Source organism: Danio rerio, chromosome 8 (genome assembly GCF_049306965.1).
Source record: "Danio rerio strain Tuebingen ecotype United States chromosome 8, GRCz12tu, whole genome shotgun sequence".
Classification (NCBI taxonomy): Eukaryota; Metazoa; Chordata; class Actinopteri; order Cypriniformes; family Danionidae; genus Danio; species Danio rerio.
This window is the reverse complement of record NC_133183.1, coordinates 30,124,011-30,145,414: the sequence shown is the minus strand read 5'-3', so window position 1 is coordinate 30,145,414 and position 21,404 is coordinate 30,124,011. Positions and strand designations below refer to the sequence as shown.

The 21,404-nt window shown below is 36.6% G+C and overlaps 1 protein-coding gene and 1 long non-coding RNA gene across 5 annotated transcripts in view; one reads left to right on the top strand and one right to left on the bottom strand.

The window, feature by feature from the left end:
- Nucleotides 1-21,404, bottom strand: part of kcnd3 (potassium voltage-gated channel, Shal-related subfamily, member 3) — a 170,737-nt gene that overhangs the window by 29,708 nt on the left and 119,625 nt on the right. For all 3 annotated transcript variants that reach the window (XM_005167002.6, XM_005167003.6, NM_199802.1), the window contains 1 exon segment: nucleotides 7,014-7,182. In XM_005167002.6, the coding sequence (XP_005167059.1) occupies nucleotides 7,014-7,182 (169 nt within the window).
- LOC141375642 (uncharacterized) overlaps nucleotides 1-21,404 on the top strand; it is a 76,559-nt gene that overhangs the window by 21,529 nt on the left and 33,626 nt on the right. The gene's annotated exons all lie outside the window — the stretch shown is intronic.

Below are 21,404 nucleotides of genomic sequence, written 5' to 3'. Positions count from 1 at the left end.
CCGGAGTGCTCTAAAAATGAGCCAAAGCCCTTGAACTGAACAAATCTCATCAGGCTTGTACAGATGTGACAGAAACCCCATGCTGTTGCGCATAACAGGTGCGCTGTGCAAAGCTGAAACAATAGTGCAGTCGAAAATTAAATTCTGTCATCAATTACTCATACTTCCATGTCATTCCAAACATGCATGACTTACTTCCACTGAAAACAAAAAGAGAAGGCTGAAAGCTATGATAAATGTTTGTAGCGTACTGTTTGTATGCTATATTCCAAGACTTTTAAATATCTGAAAAAGAATAGCAAATTGCTTCAATTGAGATTGAATTTCTTTTTTAACAATAGGTTCGTCTGGCTCAAAGGAACACAACTGAATAATTTGTTTATTAATCAGAAAGATTCAGTTTTGCAGTTCGTTGACATCAAATTGATGGAAACATGAACATAGAGATGTCCAATAACTAATTAATAATATTACTAAAACTACTAAGTAGTAGTCAGAAATGATTTTTAAATGATGTAACTGATTGATGTAAGTGGTGTTGAGCTTTTCCCATTACATTTTTGTACAGTCAATGTATGTGCATTTTACATTTCAGTGTACATTGATTATTACAAGGGGGGTTGAATTAATTAATTTTGTAAACTTACATTATTTAAGTTTTTTTGCTTTCTGCATTTAAGGCAGTGGTTCCCAAACCTTTTTTTGCCCGAGACCCCCTTTTGCCCCAGAAAATATTGTAAGGCCTCCCTCCACATTTAATGATATTACTGCCCAAATATGTTTGCAGTAGGGGTGTTGTTTTCAAACAAACTGTATGTTTATTACTATATCTAGACAAGTTTATGCACAAATAATAGCCTAGTGTATAATAAAAAAAGCAAAACATCTGCAGACATCAATGAGTCGTCTGCAAATGTCTTATTAATTTGAACTGCCTAATGCATTCATTAGCAAGAATTTTGATGCAGATAATGCGCTGTGGCTGGGTCAGGGACTCTTTGCATCAATAAAATGGAATAAAACCATAGTTCATATAACTATGCTGGCAGATAGCTCTCTGCTCATGGTTGCCCACTGAAGCTCAGCAGGGCTGCGCCCGGTCAGTACCTGGATGAAAGATCACAGGGGAAAGCTAGGTTGTTGCTGGATTTGTGTGGGTGAGGCCAGCAGGAAGCGCTCAACCTGTGGTCTGTGTGGGTACTAACGCCCCAGTGTAGTGTAAGGGACTCTATACTGCTCAGTGAGTGACGTCTTTGGGATGAGATGTTAAACCGAGGTCTTGACTTTCTATAGTCATTAAAAATCCTGTGATGTCCTTCGAAAAGAGTAGGAGTTTAACCTTGGCATCCTGGCTAAATTTGCCCACTTGCCTCTTTCCATCACAGCTTCCTAACCATCCCCATGTCATAATTGGCTTCATCACTCTGTCTCCTCTCCACCAACCAGCTAGTGTGTGGTGTGCAGTCTGGCGCAATATGGCTGCTGTTGCCTCATCCAGGTGGATGCTGCACACTGGTGGTGGATGAGGAGATTTCCCCCAATGTGTAAAGAGCTTTGAGTGTCCAGAAAAGTGCAATATAAATATAAGGAATTATTATTATCTTGGTATTTCCTGCATTTTGTGTTTCCAGTATTGCTAGCGCTGCAACCCAAAGTGTTTTGAGCTTTCTCACCTGGGTCCAGGTGATATATATATGCTTGGATCATTACTATAAATTGCTGAAGGACGATTGTGGACGAAGGACATTTGTTTTGGTTAGCCAGGGGATAAAATTAACTAAGTCAACATGATCGTTCTCCTAATTGTCCACTGCTAAAAAATTTTACTAATATGACTCAATCCCCCACATAAAGTTCGCTGAGGCCCCTTGTGGGCTGGGAATCACAGATTTAAGGTATTCAAAATGCAGTCAGTTGTTCACCGTGTTTGTTTTTTTAATTAGGCTTAATTTCAAAATTGGTGTATGTTAATTAGGTCTGCACAATATATTATTTCAGCATGAATATGGCAGAGTGCGCATCCACAATAGTCACATCGCAAAGATATTCAATGTCCAGTCTGAATTATAGTTGACCAGGAGCTACACAATTGTATTTAACCACTTTATTTATATGATTTATGCAAAAAACACTTCTAGCTTAGAATTTTTGTCTTGTTTCTAGCCCAAATATCTACATTTCAAAGCGAAAACAAGATTATTTCACTTACCCCACTGGAAGATAATTTCCTTAAAACAAGCTAAATCTCTTAATTTTCACTTATTTCTTCTGATGGTGAAAACCAAACTATATTTTACTTGGACTAGCATTTTTTTTAAATATTTGGAGTAGAGACAAAACAAAGTAAGATTTTTTTTTTTTTTTTTTTTTAGCATTTTGTTTATTTAATTTCTGTACCGAATACTCTGACTCCCCAGAATACTGTCAAAAAGAGGTAATAAAACCTCTTCTGAAACTATTTATATTGCAATATTTATAGCAGAAAATTAAAATATCAGATTTATCTAATGTAGTGCAGCCCTATTATCAACCTATACAGTAGTCAATATATGAGCTGTATCAAAACCTTTCACTAAAGATACCCAAAAAGTATTAAATAATATAATACAATAATAAAAAAATGTTTTTGATTCACTTCAAATGTTGACCACTGTTTATCAGTTGATGGCCCCCAAAAATAGACTTGTCAGTCATCAGGATTGGCCAAAATGTGTATCTTCATTCAACCCTAATGCTTTTATTTATTGGCTTCTGTAATGAGATATTTGCAAGGGAACTGTTGTTTCCAATTAAGCTTCATTTACTGTCTCCCTTTTTAAACTAGCATATAAACTCAAAACTGTCAGATTGAATGATGACAGAATTGTCATTTTAGTATCAACTGTATCTTTACACTTTGAGCTTAACAAATGTATTGTGGTGGTCATGGAAGAAATGCAGTCGTTGGTGTTGTTTTAATGATTACAAGTCAGTAAATATTTGCAAAGACTTCACAGTGCCTTCATAACAGCAATTAGCGGTTGGTAATAGTAAACACACCCACATATACGAACAAATGCACTTCAAACACCTCCACATACACATACTGTTTTAATTATACATGATTAGGAGCTCTAATTCCGTTCATCACATTAGGATTTAGTATAAGCATACAGTGCAGCCACTAATATCAGAGCTGGAATATGAAAGGGGTTCGGCTTATTAATTCGACCACACAGTGTTGGTGCAGTACCAGAGCTGTATTTTGGCTACTGGACGCAACAGGTGAGGAGGAGAAGGAAGGTCACCTCCCAAAAGTGACTGCAGGAATAAACAAACCCCTCCCCCCCACAGGTCTCGTCTGGGCGAGCTATTTGTGGAAGGACTGTCATTAGGATGAACATCCCTCCTGGCTCTCTTTGCCTCTCCGTGTCTTCCTCTGTCTCTCTCTCATGTCCTTTAGACAGTAAGCACAGCTGTTCCTGTGGTGGAGGTTAACTCGGGGCTCCGGGCGGGTTCGTGCACTTCGGCCGATCTCTTATTAGTTAACCGCGGGATGTGTTTAAACACCCCCTCACACACACACACACACACACACACACACACACACACACACACACACACACACACACAGAACAGAGCAGACTTTTTAAAGATGGTCCTGAGAGGTTTGGTCGCATCTGGCAGCTTTAGTTTGGACTTGAAACTGAACCCCCGCGGCTGTGCGGAGAAAAGACAGAAAATGTTTGGCGACAGAAATTTCACATCAAAAGCGCGTTTAGGCTGATCCAAGCTGAGATAATGTGCAGTCTGGGCGCTGCCTCAGTCGGAACGCAAAGTATTCTGGGCAACAATCTGCCATACTGGATAAACTTTAAATTAACACTAAGTAAAATGCTAAAGCCACTGGGAATCTTGCCTAGGGAGACACTGCGGCCCACCCTAAACCTTAGCATATATTAATTCCTCATTAGCATACATTAAATCCATGACTGCAAGCGTAACATGATGCGGAGAGCCGACGTTTCTCTCTTTCTCTCTCTCTACACAAACACAGGCTGTTATAAAAGTGGCATTGGTGTTGTTTTTCTTAGCGATCAAGCTAATCTCCAGCAACATTCGCAATTATTAGCATAGCAAAGGCAAGCTGAGAGGCCCGTGGTGATTTAACAGATAATTACGCCCAAACTAAACAACCTTCAGAGAGAGATATAGAGATGTTTGGGAAGAAGGACAGGGGAGGGATGGAGTGATAGATGGAGAGACGCAGGGCATGTAACCCTGCTGGGATCTCATTCAGAGTCTAGACTCAATCTTTTGACGCCATGCTGCCATTAAACGAGTGACAGGTCATCCCTTTATTCCCTCGGGGAGAAGAGAAAGGCTTAATTTAACATTAGGGGTGTTTGTTTGAGGTGTTTTTTTGGTACCAGGATGGCGAAGTAGAACTATTATCCTTCACGCACCCGGAAACAAACAAGTTTAATAACGTTATTAATCAGATGAGGAAAAGAGCAGCAATATGGCTGAGTGGATATCAAGAGAGGAAGGACATAAAGTAGCATGAAATGGCAGTGGGAAGACAACTGGTGATTGCGAAGGCAGGCAGACTGAGCAGCTAAGGCCAGCTGTACTGCAGGGGGAATATCAGAGCTTTAAGTCTAAAAGTAGATTTGGGATTTTCTGCGAGGGATTATAGGTTTTATTGTGAAGCTGGGACAGGAACATCAGTTCCCTGACAATAACAAAAAAATGACCAAACAATGCATGTGGAATGGTCTCATTTGAAAATCTTTGTATGTACCACGGTAAATAAATATGGTAATCATTTGGTACCAAGGGACACAGTTTGGTCTTTGTAACATTTTTTTCCTTTAAAAAATATTGTAAATAGTGAAATATTATAAAATAACTGTTTTAAATATTAAATGTGGAATAATTATATTTGAAATAAATGTAAAAATGTTCCACTTTATGTGATGGAGAAGCTGATTTTTTTTTTAGCAGGTGTTACTTCAGTCTTCAGTGTCAATATCGCAATGTGCAAGGCCACAATAGTTATAGGGATCTGCAATGTATTAGGGATTATAGTTGACCAGATATTACAGTTAACAACATAGCGAAGTAATTCCATATTTTAACTTTAGTGGAAGTTTATTATTTGTACAATATAGCGGCAGCCTTATTGTTATCGGCTGATAATTACTATTTTATTGCTATCATTAATGATCCGATATCAAAATAAGGCCGATATCTTTAAGCTGATAGATTATGTAATTGTACAGAAGTGCCTTCCTCGTGCATGCGCTGGCAGAACTTGCTCAGGCTTGTACAGTGCACTATAAATGAGCTTACCTTACATTTTGTTCTTTCAAAGTCTGTCATTTTTTTTGTGTAGTATTGCTGTGCGTTAATAACTCAGTAAGTAACCATATTCATTATCATTGTAGCTATGTTTGATAGAGTGTTGTTGTGTATTTTGGTTTAAATTCCCTTAGGAAAAAATACTACATGTGTAAACATAAAAGCAGCGATGCACACTACCTAAACAACTCGTTGGGTTGTTTGTAATCTAATATGATTATCTGTTATTATCAACGCGCTGTTTGCCATCTGTTGTTGATGTAAGATTGTATTCGGTTTGATCAACGTATATGAAATGTATAACTGTACATTTATAAAATGTAAGTTTTATTGTACATTTTGTAATTATTTACCCAATTAAATCAATACAGTAATTATTTAATTTTTGCTTCTAAATACAGTTTGACTCCCCAGAAAATCATAAATCATTGTTTTTTTTTGCTTCTTTTGTCTGCTGTATATAACTTTTCTTGTCATTTTTTAAATATTTGATGCAGATACTCTTCCCAACAGTCATCCCAATCGATCTAAAACTATGAATTCTTTACAAGCTATTCAAGTCATCTGCTGAAACTGGATTTATATATATATCGCAGTAAATAAAAAAATTGCAATGCCAGAATTTTCCTATATTCGTGCAGCCTTAATTCAGTGTCACTTGATCCTTCAGAAATCATTCTAATATGCTGATGTTCAAACATTTCTTACATTTCTACTGTTAAGATGTTGTGCTTTTGTTATATTCTATTTAAAAAGTTGATGCATTTATACAGAATTTAACATTTGTATAATTTTTTTTAAATATAAATGTTTAGCAAACTTTTAGTGACACCTTAAAAGGCACATTTGACAGCTACCTACCACAAATGCTTGCCTTGATACACTGTAGTTACTATAGTACCAAAGTATTACCATCTTACAATAATCTCAAGTACAATAGTATCACAGTAAAATAAATAGTACAACTTTGTTTTCTATGACATTTGTTATGATAAACAATAACCTAAAGATATTTAATATACAACTATTGTCTTATTCACAAAAAATACATTACATATACTTTAGTAATAATAAAAATAAATATTACAATTCGATGTGACTTTCTGATATTTATGCCATTATTTTTGCTACAAGCTGGTGATGTTGGCTGCTCTCCTCTGCAGTGTTGTGTGGAATAAAAGTATAAAGTGCTCAAGTAAACAACTACTCCAGCAAAACGCATTAGCTCATGTATCTCTGTCTTTTCTTTTGAATCCAGCTGATAAATGGTCCATGCGGCACAAAGTTCAAACAAGTAGTGCTGTTTTGTTCTGTTTTTTGTCTTATTTGCAACAATGTCTTTATTTACCAGTGTGACCCCAAACAAAATGTAGTTTCACAGGCAGGAAAAATGTAGCAAAATTTGACCATTTACTCGCAGTCTAGAGCCCTGTCTGGGAATAATATCTTCTGAATTATCCCCCCCCACAACACTCCTGACCCTCGGCAGATATAGCCTTTAGAGCTACCTCAAAAATCACTTCTCTTTATTTAAGCATAAGATGTAAAAGCATATGATGTAATTTAACAAGAGCATCACTCTGAGTTAAATGCTAGTGACCTGCATCTCAGCCAAAGCAGCTTTGGTCACGGGAGATGAAGCCCCTCGGGGAGTTTTGAGCCCCACTGACCTGAACTTTCTGAGCCTTGCGCTTGTCAGCTCTCTGGTTCTGATGGTAGATGCGGCTGAAATTGGAAACTATGACAGGAACAGGCAGAGCGATGACCAGCACCCCGCTGAGGGAACAGATGGAGCCAAAGATCTTCCCTGCTATGGTCTTCGGGACCATGTCTCCATACCTGCAGAGCAAGAGCAAGAAAATAGAGATGTTAGTCACTGAAATATGCACAGCCTGCTTCTACACGTGTTCTTTCTTGTTTTACAGAATAAAAAAAAGGCCAGACTGATACATGATATCACACCTACACAACTCTGGCTGCTCGTAATAATTATATTTCATCTGTTTTTATTATTACGTTCCAAATCATGAATAATCACAAAGACTTGCTAAACATATTTGTATGGTTTTACTGCAGATTGGCAGTTCCACATGCCACTTAATAGTACCTTGTAGACAAAGCAGGAAAATGAGTGTGATGTTGGCATTATAGGTGGCAGATTTAAAATGCAATAATGATTACTGATGCAGGAGGTGAAAGAGGCGTGAATGGAATGACATTTTCAGTGGAATATGCTATTGTACCGAGAGCCATTTGTCTTGTTTGGATAGGCTTTTATTTTGAAAACAGCTTTGGAAGTTTAACAGTTAGTTTGGAGAGATTTTAAAGCATTTTGTTTGGAGAAACTGATATTTATTAGAGTTAAAAAAAAAAAAGGAAAATAATATTTTTTTAATTTGTATTTTAAACTTTGTAAGCAACAGGCTTTGAAAAGATTTTTTTTGGGAAGGGTTTTGTTTGAAAAGCTGTTTGTTTGGAAAGCATTTTATGTAGAAAGCACGTTGTTTGAGAAGTGTTTTATTTCAAAAGCTCTTTGTTTGTAAAGTATTTTGATTCAGAAAGTGGCCTGTTTGCAGAGTGATTCATTTGTAAGCTGATTTGTTTATAAAATCTCTCCCAAGACCATTTGTTTACAGACAAAGTCTTGAAAGCAGAGTTTGGATAACATGTTGGAATACTGTGAATAAACAACCTGTAGTGTTCTGAAAAAATCTTGTTTGTAGAAACAATGCATCAATAGTTATGTTTCCATCCAAAGATGCAAATTAAATGTATGCGCAAAACAGGATTATTGCTTAAAAGACGTGCGATTTAAAGCAGCGTTTCCATATAATTAGTCAAAGAGAACAAAAAATTGCACTTCCTGATAGCGCCAAACATTAACAGTAAAAACTGAATTTGCTGTTGTAGGAGAAGCTGCATGAATCTTTTTTTTTTAATGTAATGAATTACTTTTGGCTGTTGCATTTGAAGACGTGAGACGTGAAGCGCAGAAGCTCTTGATTCTGGAGGTAAGTAATAATAAAATAACACTAATACTGAAATTGTTAAGGCATATTAGAATGATCAAAACTACATTTCCAATGTTTTACAAAGGACAAACCAGCAGGCTGAGCACATTCACACACATTTTTATCATCACATGATCTCTTATAACAAGATCACATGACATTTAATGCGCTTACTGGAATTTGTTAGGTAGTTTATGCTCATCTTTTCTTTCTGAATATAAAGTTTATCCTACTCCTGTGTTTATGCGCATTTTCAAATGCAAATTATTTGCATCTTGGCATTTAAATCAACCATTTATTATTTTTCTGCGCATATCCAAAATGCGTATAAAAATAGGTGGATGGAAATATAGCTCCTGATTTTTGTTTTGTAAACCATTTATTTGGTATATGAAAAAAACAATTTTTAGAAAGCAGTTTGCTTGAAAAACATGTAATTTTTAAATGTGTTTGCATGGAAAGTGTTTTATTCCAAGGGGCTTTTTGTTTGGAGAGCTATTCATTTGTCAACTGATTTGTTTCTGAAGTCTCTCCCAAGGCCATTTCTTTACAAACAGTATATTTGTCTGGAAAGCAGAACATAGTTGGATAACGTGTCTCTCAAAATCAGGCCAATATTATTTTGTAATTTTGTACAAAAAATGGGAGCAAAAGCCAGTGGAAGATAAGGAAGTCATTCAAGATGTTTAAATTAGAGCATTTAAATCCCCCAATCCAATGCCCTGGCTACTTCAAGGACATCAAATACAATTCGCTACAGTTATTTAAAATGAAAATACAATTACACGCACCACTGTAGATCTTTCTCAGTCTGCGTGATGGGCTGCCATCTGAATTCAGGCAATGAGGTGACTTTTTTTTTTTTTTTTTTTTTTAAGATAAGAAAATGGCTGACCGAATTTCTATTCAAACTAATTAAATGGTTCAAGCTGGTTTTAACTAAAAAGAAGACATTAGTTTAAAAGGCTACAGAGTGAAGTAATTGGATACTGATTGAACACAGGGAAAAAGAAAATGAATCCGAAGCACCTGGTGGAGCAGAAACTAAGCAAGCATAACTTATATACACATAAAATATTAGCATTGTGCTACTAGCATTATGGGCAGATGTTCAGAACTAAAACAGTGTTCTGCTAATTTAAGTTCATGCATTGACTGCAAGTGAGGATTTAATTAACAGTGGATAATCCTGTTCCTTCATTAAATGAATGCTGAGCAAGTGAGGCACAATTCAATCAAACACAATCGGAAAACATGCAGCCAGCCATAGGAATTTAAATGTCTCAAATACACAAAACGACTCATTAGGAGGCGAGAGCAGTGAAAGGAATATTTTGGGTTCAATGCAAGTTAAGCTCAAACAACTGACAAAAATTAAGGTCATGTTGAAACGCTTACAATTAGGGCTGCCTTATATCTGAAAAACAAAAAAAAACTGACACTGCAATATTTAGTTTTTCTGCAAATGTACATATTGTCATATTCAGGGTCGGATTTAACCAATAAGCAAGGTAAGCGGCCACTTTGGGCCCCAGGACATCTGAGGGCCCCGAATAAATAGTGTAAATGATATCTATTAACTTATATATAGCATCATTTTCTATCATGTTTTGTAAAGTGCGTAAAACATATGCTGGATAAGTTTACGGTTCATTCTGCAGTGGCAACCCTTGATGAATAAAGGGAATAAGTTGAAGGAAAATGAATGTATGAATGAATGAAAATCGCAGTTACTGAACACCCCTCGACTCAAAAAAAATAAAAAATAAAATAAATAAAGAAACAAAATGTGGGACTTGATGCCTCCAGTGCTCTTAATTGAGTTTGTCTTTTATTAAACGTGAATTACACATTTAAATAAGCATGCTATGTATACATAAAGATAAAAGCAGGTTAATTACTGTAGACTGATGAGAGATTCAAAGAAATCTTTGTCAACACTTAGAGGAAGTGGTTTATTCTACAAATCTGTGTCGAAACTAATGTTTTCCCTATTTTTGGAGGCTCATTTAACACTTTTTCGAAACTCATTTCAAGAGTCGATTAGAGTGTCATTCTAAGAGGACTGGATGGTGCCACATGGGAATATTTCTGAGCCAGAGATCTCAGTGCGTTATATAATCTAAACTAATTTACACATTACACATGCAATATACACTAGCCAAGAATGCACAATACAATCTGGGACGGCGAGACGACGCACACAAAAAAATAGACCCAACTAAACACCCAGTGGGATAGATGGCTTAACAGCTCTGACTACACAAACTACAGGCCGAACAAAAGCTCCCTATGGACTGAGTTAAGGATTACGGCTTACTTCTAAATGACTGTGCTGTGTATTCATGGGTAAATTCAGCATTTTCATTCTGCTTTGAACTATGAAGACAAATGCGTGCGTCTGAATGTCTAATGCTTCAGCAAATTATTAGGAAGCGTGTTTTTAGACTGTCTAACCTGGAGCGAATCACCGTTCTGGAGAAGAATCGCACCTGAACAGTGTGTTTACCCCAAAAGACAAAAGCTGTAATTGCTTGAAATGGTGTCTGCGTGAAGTATTCAAACACTAGGATTGGATACGTTAACACAAACGGCGTAATTCAGTTTTTTATTCCAGTGGCATATTTTCCAACATACATAAATGTCATATTAAAGGAGTTGCTTTCTGAATTTCACCGCTCAGAAGTAATATCACAGAGAACTGCTTTTCAAAGAGGCATTTGTAATTCAGCTAAATGAGAAAATTGGTTAAGGGGGTGAATACTTTTGCACGGCACTGTGTACGAGTGCGTACGCTCAAAGCAAATGCTCTTTGATGTGAATAATAGATGTTCAGGCTCTTGCAGCTGGCATGTGTGTGTGTGTGTGCGCGCGCATGTGCGTGTTTGTATGGCCCATTCTGTCTTAATGTCTCGCTTGATATACACAAAAAGGCTTCAAGTATTTAAGGCATCTGATTAGGCCGCTGTAAGAGATTTAATGGTGTTTGTAATCAAGACTTTGACCTTTATTCATCCTGCTGTATCTCGAATGGATAAATTAGGCGATAAGATCCACAGTAATGTATTGATTGTAATCAAAATCCTTTGCATTATGCAGAATACCAGCGCACACGCATACAATAACACAGCAAAAAACGCTCCGAAAATTTGCACATGCAGCTTTTTTTTCTGCTTTCTCTCCATTTATCTCTGTTCTCGGAGTGTATCGGCCTACTGAGGTTTATATCGCATCTGCATATCTGCTTATCTATTTATTCCACACCTTCATATCTGCTCGGGATCTGACTGAAAGGGGAATTTTAATGGGAGAGTGAAAACAAAAGAGAGAAACAAACGAGTGTTGGTTGTTTTGACTGTCAGACCAAAGGTATCTGATGCTAGAGCTACATGTTTGTTCGGAGACTTCACTGAAGTTTTCTTTCATTTATAGTGCTAATAAGAAGCTCCGCTCATCTTGACATCAGGGGACTGATTCAAACCCCTGTCTGTATCTAAGAGAAGTAACGCACATTATGGCTTATTGTGCCTATAAACACAGTAATGCAGTTTGGTCCAGATGTCATAACTACACCATTATGAGGCACAAAGGTAACTCTGTATATTGATGACTGACTATTTGAAAGCTATACATAAACTGTGAACAGTTTTATAGTGGATGCTTTGCTAAGTATATGTTTAGTTAGTGCTGGAATTTGTCGTTTTAGTTGTGTGATATTCTGGTAGTATCACCTCGGGATCCATTTTGTTATCCTGCTGTATGTATCATTCAGAATGCAGCATTTCTCACAGTAAGCATCATGGCACAGGAGCAAACCCACTATTATTTCAGAAATACTGCTGTTGGTGTGTCACAGTATGTAGTTTTAAAATGAACCCTTTTAAAAACTTTCATGGTTTAGTAGAATGTAAAATTATGTTTCTTACTATAATATGTTTTAGAAAAGCCATGAAAGATGATGATTATTATTATTATTATTATTATTATTATTATTACTATTACTTCAAAAATTGCTTTCATTTTGGACTTTGGGGCCACCATACAAAATACTGACAGGATGCCACATTGTGTAGCCTTTGGTTGTCATTTACACTCAGGACCTCTATGCTAGCGATCCACAAGTAGGTCTTTTTCCAGGTGTAGCAATTCTACTTTCAACTTTCAAACCGGTTATCACTGTTTGCAAAGTTGCCACTTTATCCGACCATGTTGATGGCTGCCTCCAACTTCCTTGATTATCTTGATCTCACTTTTCTTGATTCTTTGTTTGGTCTACATTGCCGCCGTGTTCATTATTATTTAAGTTTTGAACGCTTGCATTTTGTTTTTAAGGGATCTGAAATCATCGCCAAGTGCACTTTTCTAGGGGTGTCAAAATTAATTGTTTCTTCGATGCAGATACAATTAGTTATCGGTTCAGTAATAATCTTAACAGTTTATTATGTACTGATGTAATTTATCACATATACGTCATAAGGTGGTAGCTTACTATGTTGAGAGAGGAGACCGCGAGTAGTTAAAACGCTTCGACTACTTGCAAGCAGTGAACTGTGCAGTTATCTGCTTTTTGAGTTTGGACAGTCTTTCACTGACAGGTAAGTACAACAGAACTCAGCTAAGAGAAAATGAAAGCTGTAAACTCTCTCTCTCTCACTGTCTGTGGCTCCTTTAATCTGCTGGTGTGTTCGTGAGGTAAAAACTGTGGACGAGTTACAATCTTATTTCTAGCTAATTTTTTTTTATATTGTTTTAGTTTTAAGAATAAAATACTTTCCAACATAAGATTGTGTTGGATTATTATGACTTATTATGATTATTATTGTTTTATATTATATTTTTTAAGAGCAACTTTGCTTTTTTAAGATTTAATTTTAGCCGGAGTAACTAACTTTTCCTAATAAAAAGGCTCAATAATCACATTTATTCATACTTTAGCAGTAGTAACTTATTTTAAGTTTACCCATTACAGTAAAATATAGCTCGGTTATACTTGTTCTTTAGTAACAAAATACTTTACGTTTTGTTGCAATAAGCTTCAATGTATTTTAAGAAGCAAGGTAATAATTTTGCATCGTAACTATATTGTCAGTTTTTATATTTGAATAAAAAAATGTGAACAATATGCATGTGTGATCATAATTTAATTTATACAATTTTCTTAATTATTTGGCTCATGCTATGGCTCATTTTAAGACAAAATGACAATTTCTAAATTCTCTTGTTTGGTAGCTCTGGTCTTAAGACCTTTTCATACAACCCAGCAAGATTTTTCTGTTTTTTTAATAAATGTCTAAACAGAGTCATCTTGGCTAAAAAAGGCTAAACTTGGGCTGTCAGTGAAAATCTAATAGACATCTAAGAATAGGCCAAATCTAGACTAGTCATTAAATAAACAGAAATGAATGACTACACATATAAAGTCTGTCTAATCTGTCTATTTGACGACTAGTCTAGTTTTGGGCTATTCTTAGACGTCTATTAGATTTTCACTGAAAGTCCAAGTTTAGCCTGGTTTTAGCCATCTATTTAGACAATTATTAGACACAAAATTATTTGCTGAGAAAGTAAGAAAATATCACAAAAAAAAAAAAAAAAAAGATCAACAAGCTAGTTTTAAGATAATTAGACTTAAATATACTACTTGGGCCCAATCCCAACTCTACTCCTTAGCCCTTCCTCTTATCCCTACCCCTCATTTTGCGCATTCATGTGAAGGGATAGGAGTGTCCCAATTTTCTTTAGCTTAAAGGTGTAGGGCTAAGGGGAAAGGGTGAATAGCCCTTTGAACGAAGATTTTTCCGAACCACACCCAGAATACACCAGCCACAACAGCAGGATCGCATCATTATTTTCATTATTATGAATTTTACAATAAACAAGCACATGTTTTAATATTTAAAATAATTAATAATCGCGTTAATGTTTTATCGTCATGCTTTAAAAAAAACAAACAATTATATAATATAATATAATACGTTTCACGATCAATAATCCATAATAATTACTCCTGTATAGCAGTTCCACAACATTCTGAAACTCAAACACCATGTATAGGGGTAGGGGTACAAAATAGAATTAGGATTGGGCCTAGAATAAGTGTTAGAACTTTTTGAAGACATTTTGCTTTTTACGAAGTTTTGTCATGGCAGAAAATCTTACCATGTTTAATAATCTTACTGCTCTGACCAATAATTTGACTTGTTTCTAATCTGTATCAGATTGATCATTTATTTCTTGTATTTAGATATTTCACAGTGTAAAACACGTCAAGACTTAAATCTACAGGTAATTCTTTGGCCTACTGAAACTGTGCAACATATCAAACGAAAAATCAGAGGATTATAGAACAAATCTGATGCGGAACTCTCCTTTTCAGAGTCTCTGGAGTCTCTTAGCTTTACAAAACCTCCCAGGATCTGACACAGCTTTCATAAAGGAAAGAATCTAAATGTCACATGGCGTTAGCGTCTCTTTAACACGCATCGTCACTGAAGGTTTCTGTCACGTTTGACGACTGCTCAATTCCACTGCTTGTGTTGGCACTGTGACTCCACCGGTGTGCTAATGAGAAGAGGGATGTCGTTAGCATGGAGAGCGTGTGGTTAGCCTTTTAGCGCTGCAGGCCACCGACTCTCAGTTAGCGTGCGCGGTACATTACAGCCTGACTGCTGTTACACAACATGCAAACTCCCAAACCCAAACTCGCATCCCACTCACATCTCAAGCTCTGCCTGCATCCCGTCCTCCTCAATCCTTTCTTTCCCTCTTCCCACCCCCTCACGCTTTCAGATCCGCCTCCCACGGAGTGCCGCTGTGACCCGCTTGGAGCCACGATTCCCTCCGAAATTCGCAAAACCCCACAGTGATGTCTGAAACAACAATTCGATGGCAGATTAGCTCTGTTCATTCAGCAGCAAATCTGCAGTTGTGAGCTCTGAAGGATTCCACTGAACAAACTGAATTCATGCCACCAATCGCCTCTACGTAAACAGCCTCCGCTTTGGTAAAGAATTGGAGCAGTTGTGGAGCTTCACATGCGTTATTGAGCTTTTGAGCAAGAGGCTGTCGTAGGGTTGTTATTTTGATTCCAGTATTTCAGCTGTTGATACTAAATCCAGTGAAATTCCATACTTTTTCATGTTTTTTATTTCGCCTTTAGGGTCTAATGTTTTTGTTCAGGACTCGTGCGTGGGTGCTTTGCTGTTTTTCTCATCAATAATGCTGTTGATTAATGCAGACAACAAAACAGACAGTAGCAGGTCATTAAGCTGTATTTACAATGCAAGGCTCATTGCACCGATCCAATATTTTGACACATATTGGATTTTTGTGTTTCGCCTGGTTGCATTCACTTCAGAAATGTTATCAAGGCAAGCAAAGCAATTGGAAATCCTCCAGTTAAACCAAGGGTTTTCAAATTGTGGTATATAAATAGAGGAAGATTGTCAATGAAATCATGAGGGTTTTATTTTTGCAAACGTTTTATACTCTTACTCTCGTGGTTAAAGATGGGTTTTTTAACCATTAAAACAAAGTAAAATATCCTTTTTTGTTTTATTTTTATGTTTGTATTGTTTGGGTTTTTATCAAAATCTGGTTTAATTCCATGTCAACAGCTCTAAAATATTATTTCCATGAAAAAACATGACGTGTTTATTTCCACGCTCCATCTCTTATTGTTATAAATGTAATCAAATGATTGTGACATTTTTGTATAAACATTTTTAAGATGACATGTTAAAACAAATAGCATCTATTTAAAATGTTTGTAATCTTCATAAAGAGTGTGTATGGATGTTTCCCAGTGATTGGTTGCAGCTGGAAGGGTATCCGCTGCGGAAAACATTTGCTGAATAAGTTGGCGGTTCATTCCGCTGTGGCGACCCCAGGTTAATAAAGGGACTAAGCTGAAAAGAAAACTAATGAATTTAATAAAACTTGGTGCCACTTTTGATTTTATACATCCTTACATCTTTAAGACATCTACTTCATGAAGATGTGCTAGTGAATATATTGGACAAAAGACTTTAACTTCTCATTAAATATTAATGTAGTAGAGGCCAGCTAGTGAAGTGCTGTGCAGGTAAACCTCACTACTTTGACCTCCAAAGTTGCGACAGATGCTAGAGGCCATGGTCTTTAGTCTTCTTGGTAGAGTGACGACTCCCATGCAGAAAGTCGCTAGTTCGATCCCAGCTCAGAGCAGGTAGGGTGGTGCAGGACTGGCGAGGTTACATTGGTGCCATGACCCAGATGGGAGTGAGATTTAGGGGGTGAGTGTAGTTAAAGCCAGTTAGTGAAGTGCTGTGCAGGTAAACCTTACTCTTTTGACCTCTAAAGGTGCTCTAGAGACAAATGCTAGAGGCTATGGTCATGGCCTTTTTGGTAGAGCAACCGACTCCTATGTGGAAAGCTGCCGGTTCGATCCCAGCTCAGAGCGGGTTCGATGGTGTAGGACCAGCAGGGTTACAAATCAACTTTCAAAGAAATAAGTGCATATCTCTAATCGTTTACAAATTCTAAGGGATCATTCAGTGTAGCAATAGTTCATAAAATGTAGTTTCGTTTTTACATTAATACTGTATTTATTCTGTTCTAAATTGAGATGGAAGATTTTTTCACCCTTACTTTGACATAAAAATGTAATTAAAATTATTTGATACAATAAAGTATACAGATGAAATAATATGCTTTAGAAAATATAAAATAAAGTTTTTGAAGTCCCCATGAACTGGAAGCTGCGATCGTTCTTTTCTTTTATATTGTGACGCAGTTGAAATGGAATTTGAGAAAAGAGTGGGCTTGTTGTTTCTACCACGGGTTGAATGGATGTAATAAAATAGTCATTTTATTCAGAAAGAATGAAAGCAGCTGGAAAAAGAGTTTTAGAAGAGTTAATACAACCTAACAGAATCCTCCTGCTCATCATTTCCATTTTTTTTGTCAAAACTGACAGCTGAATGGACATGATTAACTCTGTTAGCCTTGACTATTACCTTAAAATTACATTTAATTTGACATACAATCAAACAGGAAGGGCATTTTCAGATTCCAATTAAAGATTAGAAAGATAATCGTTTTTTTTTTCTTAATGAAATTTACAGATGAATTGTTCACGACAAAACTACCAAAGTAAGCTAACAAAATCATACGGTAAATTATTTAAAAAAACAAAAACAAAAAAAACAATATGCACTTTAAAATAAAGCCAGTTATTTAATAAATTAAAACTACATATTCTGATTATTTACATATGTAAATACATATATATTTTCACACATTTATATGTAAAAATATTCCTACACAGGTGTAAAATTCTATCAGAAGCTGAACTTCTGAAACTGGAAGTGAAGTACTGGTGCTTTGTGGGTTCAGGCCTGACTGTCTCCATCACGCAGCCTCTGTGGCTGACGGGATCTAAACCCAACGGTAGCTCACAACACCGCAAATTACACCTGCCACCTGCTCAGATCCAGGAAAGAGTCAGTTTCTGGGGCGATTGGCTTGATTTCAGATGTTCACACATATACACACACTCTAACATTTGGCATAGATTCAGCCACAAACATTCCTAAAGGATTCATCAGCTCATCTGAATTCCACCGCCCGCTTAAGTTTTGAAGTTTGTAAGTAGGTTGCTAAAGAAACTAGGCCACTCCTCCTCCTCCACCGCCGCGCTCCAGACGCGATTTTTCTTCCTTCTCTGTCCTCAGTCGAGGAGACCTACCACCCCAGTTTTGATTCACCCCATTACACAAATACACACATAAACAGAGACTCAATCTACTCCAGATGTGACATCCTGGAAGATAAAAAACGTCTGCAATGGGGGAAGAGGGAAAAAAGGCTTTGAAAACAAGATCTGTACACCTGTTCACAGCTGAATGCACAATCCACATGAAGCCTTGACACGCCACTCAACTCTGCCTCTCCTTTATCAGTATTTTTGTCTCGTGTTTATACCAGTAAATACATATTATTTATTTATCTTTTTTGTGCATTGTCCAGTTACCTTTATTTATAGAATTACGCAATACAGATTATTTCAAAGCAGCTTCATGGAAGTAAGAAAGAAATGACAGTATTAATGCTGTACAGCTCTTCACTTTATAAATGAATCACTTTTTAAGCTCTAAATACAGTGGAATCATTATTCAGCATAATTTCATTCGGTGTTGCTATAAGTTCATTAAATTAGCAAGTTAGCAAGCTCTATAGAATATAATGTTTAAATTATTAATCTCAAGGCAGTTCAGCTGATTCGGTTTAGTTTTGATGTTGTAAAGTTTATCAAATGATAAAACTGCTTTGAGCTTCCCCACAGAGCACAATTTTAATTTAGTTAAAGAGAGTGTTGTTTTAATGGAGCTTGATACCGCACACTGAATGAGAAAAAGATGCAGACAATAGTGTCAAACAGCCGTGTGTGTATAGACTATCCTGTCCCAAAATGCGGCGACGATCCTACGGTAATAGTTTGATTACGGTGTACATGTCTGTACTGCACTTTAATATTGCGATTAAAATCAGCATACTCCACATGTCTTAATTCGATTTCTGTTTAGTTGGTTTATGACCTTAATCGGATTTAATTAATTAAAAATCGCTGTTTACATGTTAGACTCTCAATCAGAGGATTGTCTTAATCATATTAAAATCACATAATTGGTGTCCATGTAAATGTACTCAGTGTAAGTCTAATGTAACACACAGAATAGGATTCTTGTTTTTCTACCCACAAATGCTGCTATAATCAGATGCTTTCTTAACTTCTGTCTTCCTACTGCTGCCCTTTAGAGTATTATTTGTTACACGCAGCACATATTTACATATTCATCTAAACGCCACTCTCAGCAGTGGGGTACAGTGTCTAGATGTCAACAACATCCTGCTGAAAATGTATTTCAAACTTCTTTTTTTTTCTCCCTGAGCGAAGAACAAACAAAAAAACATTGGCAGTATTAGGGCCTGAAATCAGCTCTGCAGAAGACAACTGTCATTACCAAGCTCAATTTACTTCAAGTTTCATTCTCATCCAATACAGCACAGTTCTTAGCCACAAATCGTATCAAATTTGCTGAATTTCAGCTTGAAACAAGGATAAAGCATGGATACTTGTTTGTTCTTTTACCATAGAAAACAAGACAAGCCTCATTTTTTTTTTGCATGGACACACTCCTGATAATAAACATTCTCTCCATCATTATTTTCCCTGGCTGTCCAGTATCAGGTCCAAGGTGAGATCCTCACCCGTAACATTAATCACTCATCTCAAATGCTCAATCTAATCAAGGCCACCACACCCTTCCCCGAAAGTATCTTATTAAATGCAGCAGCGCTATCATGACTAATTCATCCGTCTTCTTTCACTCAGCTAAATAATGCTGGCCTCTGAACCCACGGCGTTCCTTTTTGACAAGGGATCAGTTACACTTCAGTAAAGTGATACATGGTCAAAGGAAGCTAATATCCCGGGATGCGCATTTTCAAGGCTAGTCTGAATGGAGATGTGGGTTAACGCAGAGAGATGTGCAACGCTAATTGATCTTTGACCCAGGCGCAGCGCAGCATCCTCAGCCTGAAGCCAGTGATCGAATTTACTGATTGGCTTTTAATGAAACCGCAGAAAGTCATCGATCCCAATCAAAGCAGTTTCAGTTACCGCTACAGATACTGTATGCGGTTAGCGCATCGCCACACACCTGATGCTTCTCTTTGTGCCGCTGCAGATTTCAGCGCTCTTAAACTGGCATGTAATTGGCGATGACAGCCACCTGTCATCTGCCAGTGTCTTATCAGCGGTCAGTCAGATTGCACTTATTCACAGTAGGGTTGGCCATTTTACGACATTGTGCGCCTTCATGCATATTTGAAATACTGGCAGGCAGAATGGAACTAACACCAGGTCTCAATGACACCATCCAAAATTGTCCAAGAATTAAACGTGAAGCCTGAGGCTCATGATGCCATGGTGGAACTCTTTATTTTTGTGATTAAATGAACTAGATTTCCAGAAAATACTAGCGTTCGTCAGGCTGAGAGACAGAAGATAGACCTGTGCTTAGACAGTATTTTCCATTCGTTCTCTCACAATAGGGGGTTTGAGCAGATCATTTGTTGAAGAGCTGTGGAGAAAGCCAACTAGCTCTGGGATGAATCACAACATTGCAAAGTTTGATTTGAAGCGAGAGTAAAAAAGAATTTGAAAATCGGAGAAAGGTACAGTGCTGTCTGTGTACTCTTTCTTTTATGAAGCAATGAACGGTGTGTTCTACTGAGCACTGAGAGAGAGATGGAGTCGAGTGAAACGGTACACTGCAACCAAAAGAATAATACAAAACTATTGACTCATCTTATGAAAAAGTTAGCACAAAATATTCAATTATGTACAAGTAACAGTTCTTTGAAAAATGTTAACTTGCAATGCTTTATGGGAAGGTCAGCCACTGAGCTCTTTTGGCAAGGTGCTAATGAATAGTATAGAATATAATTTAACACTGATTGAATCCTATTACTTTTCAGTATAATTTTTGATTTAGCTTTTATTTAAAAATTTGTATTCTTGTATTCTGTAAATTTTTAATAATTTTACAGGCTTTAGTCATTTTCTTAGTTTTATTTTTTAATAACTATTGAAATGTTTTAGTACTTCAATTTATAATATTTGGGTTTCATTTATTTGTAAGGCTTCTTTAAATGGATTGTTTATAGATTCTGATCGTGTCTGTTGCATTGCTTTTAGGGGTTTGGTCAAACCACTTTATTCCAACCCCTTAAAATGACTCAAATTATTAGATCAAAAGCACGTTTTAACAATAAATATGTGAATGATTATTTCAAATATTTATGTTGACTGAGTGTTTAATGCTACTACTAACTTAATAATAAGCTGACACTTAATAAAGTGACAGTAACTATCACATATACTTTTTAATTATGCATAAAGGCACTTTTCTAATACAGCATGTCTTTAAAATAATTTTTTTTTACCCCAGTATTTTCAATGCAGTTTATGTGCTAGCCTGCTGCTAATGACAGTGTTAGCGTTTA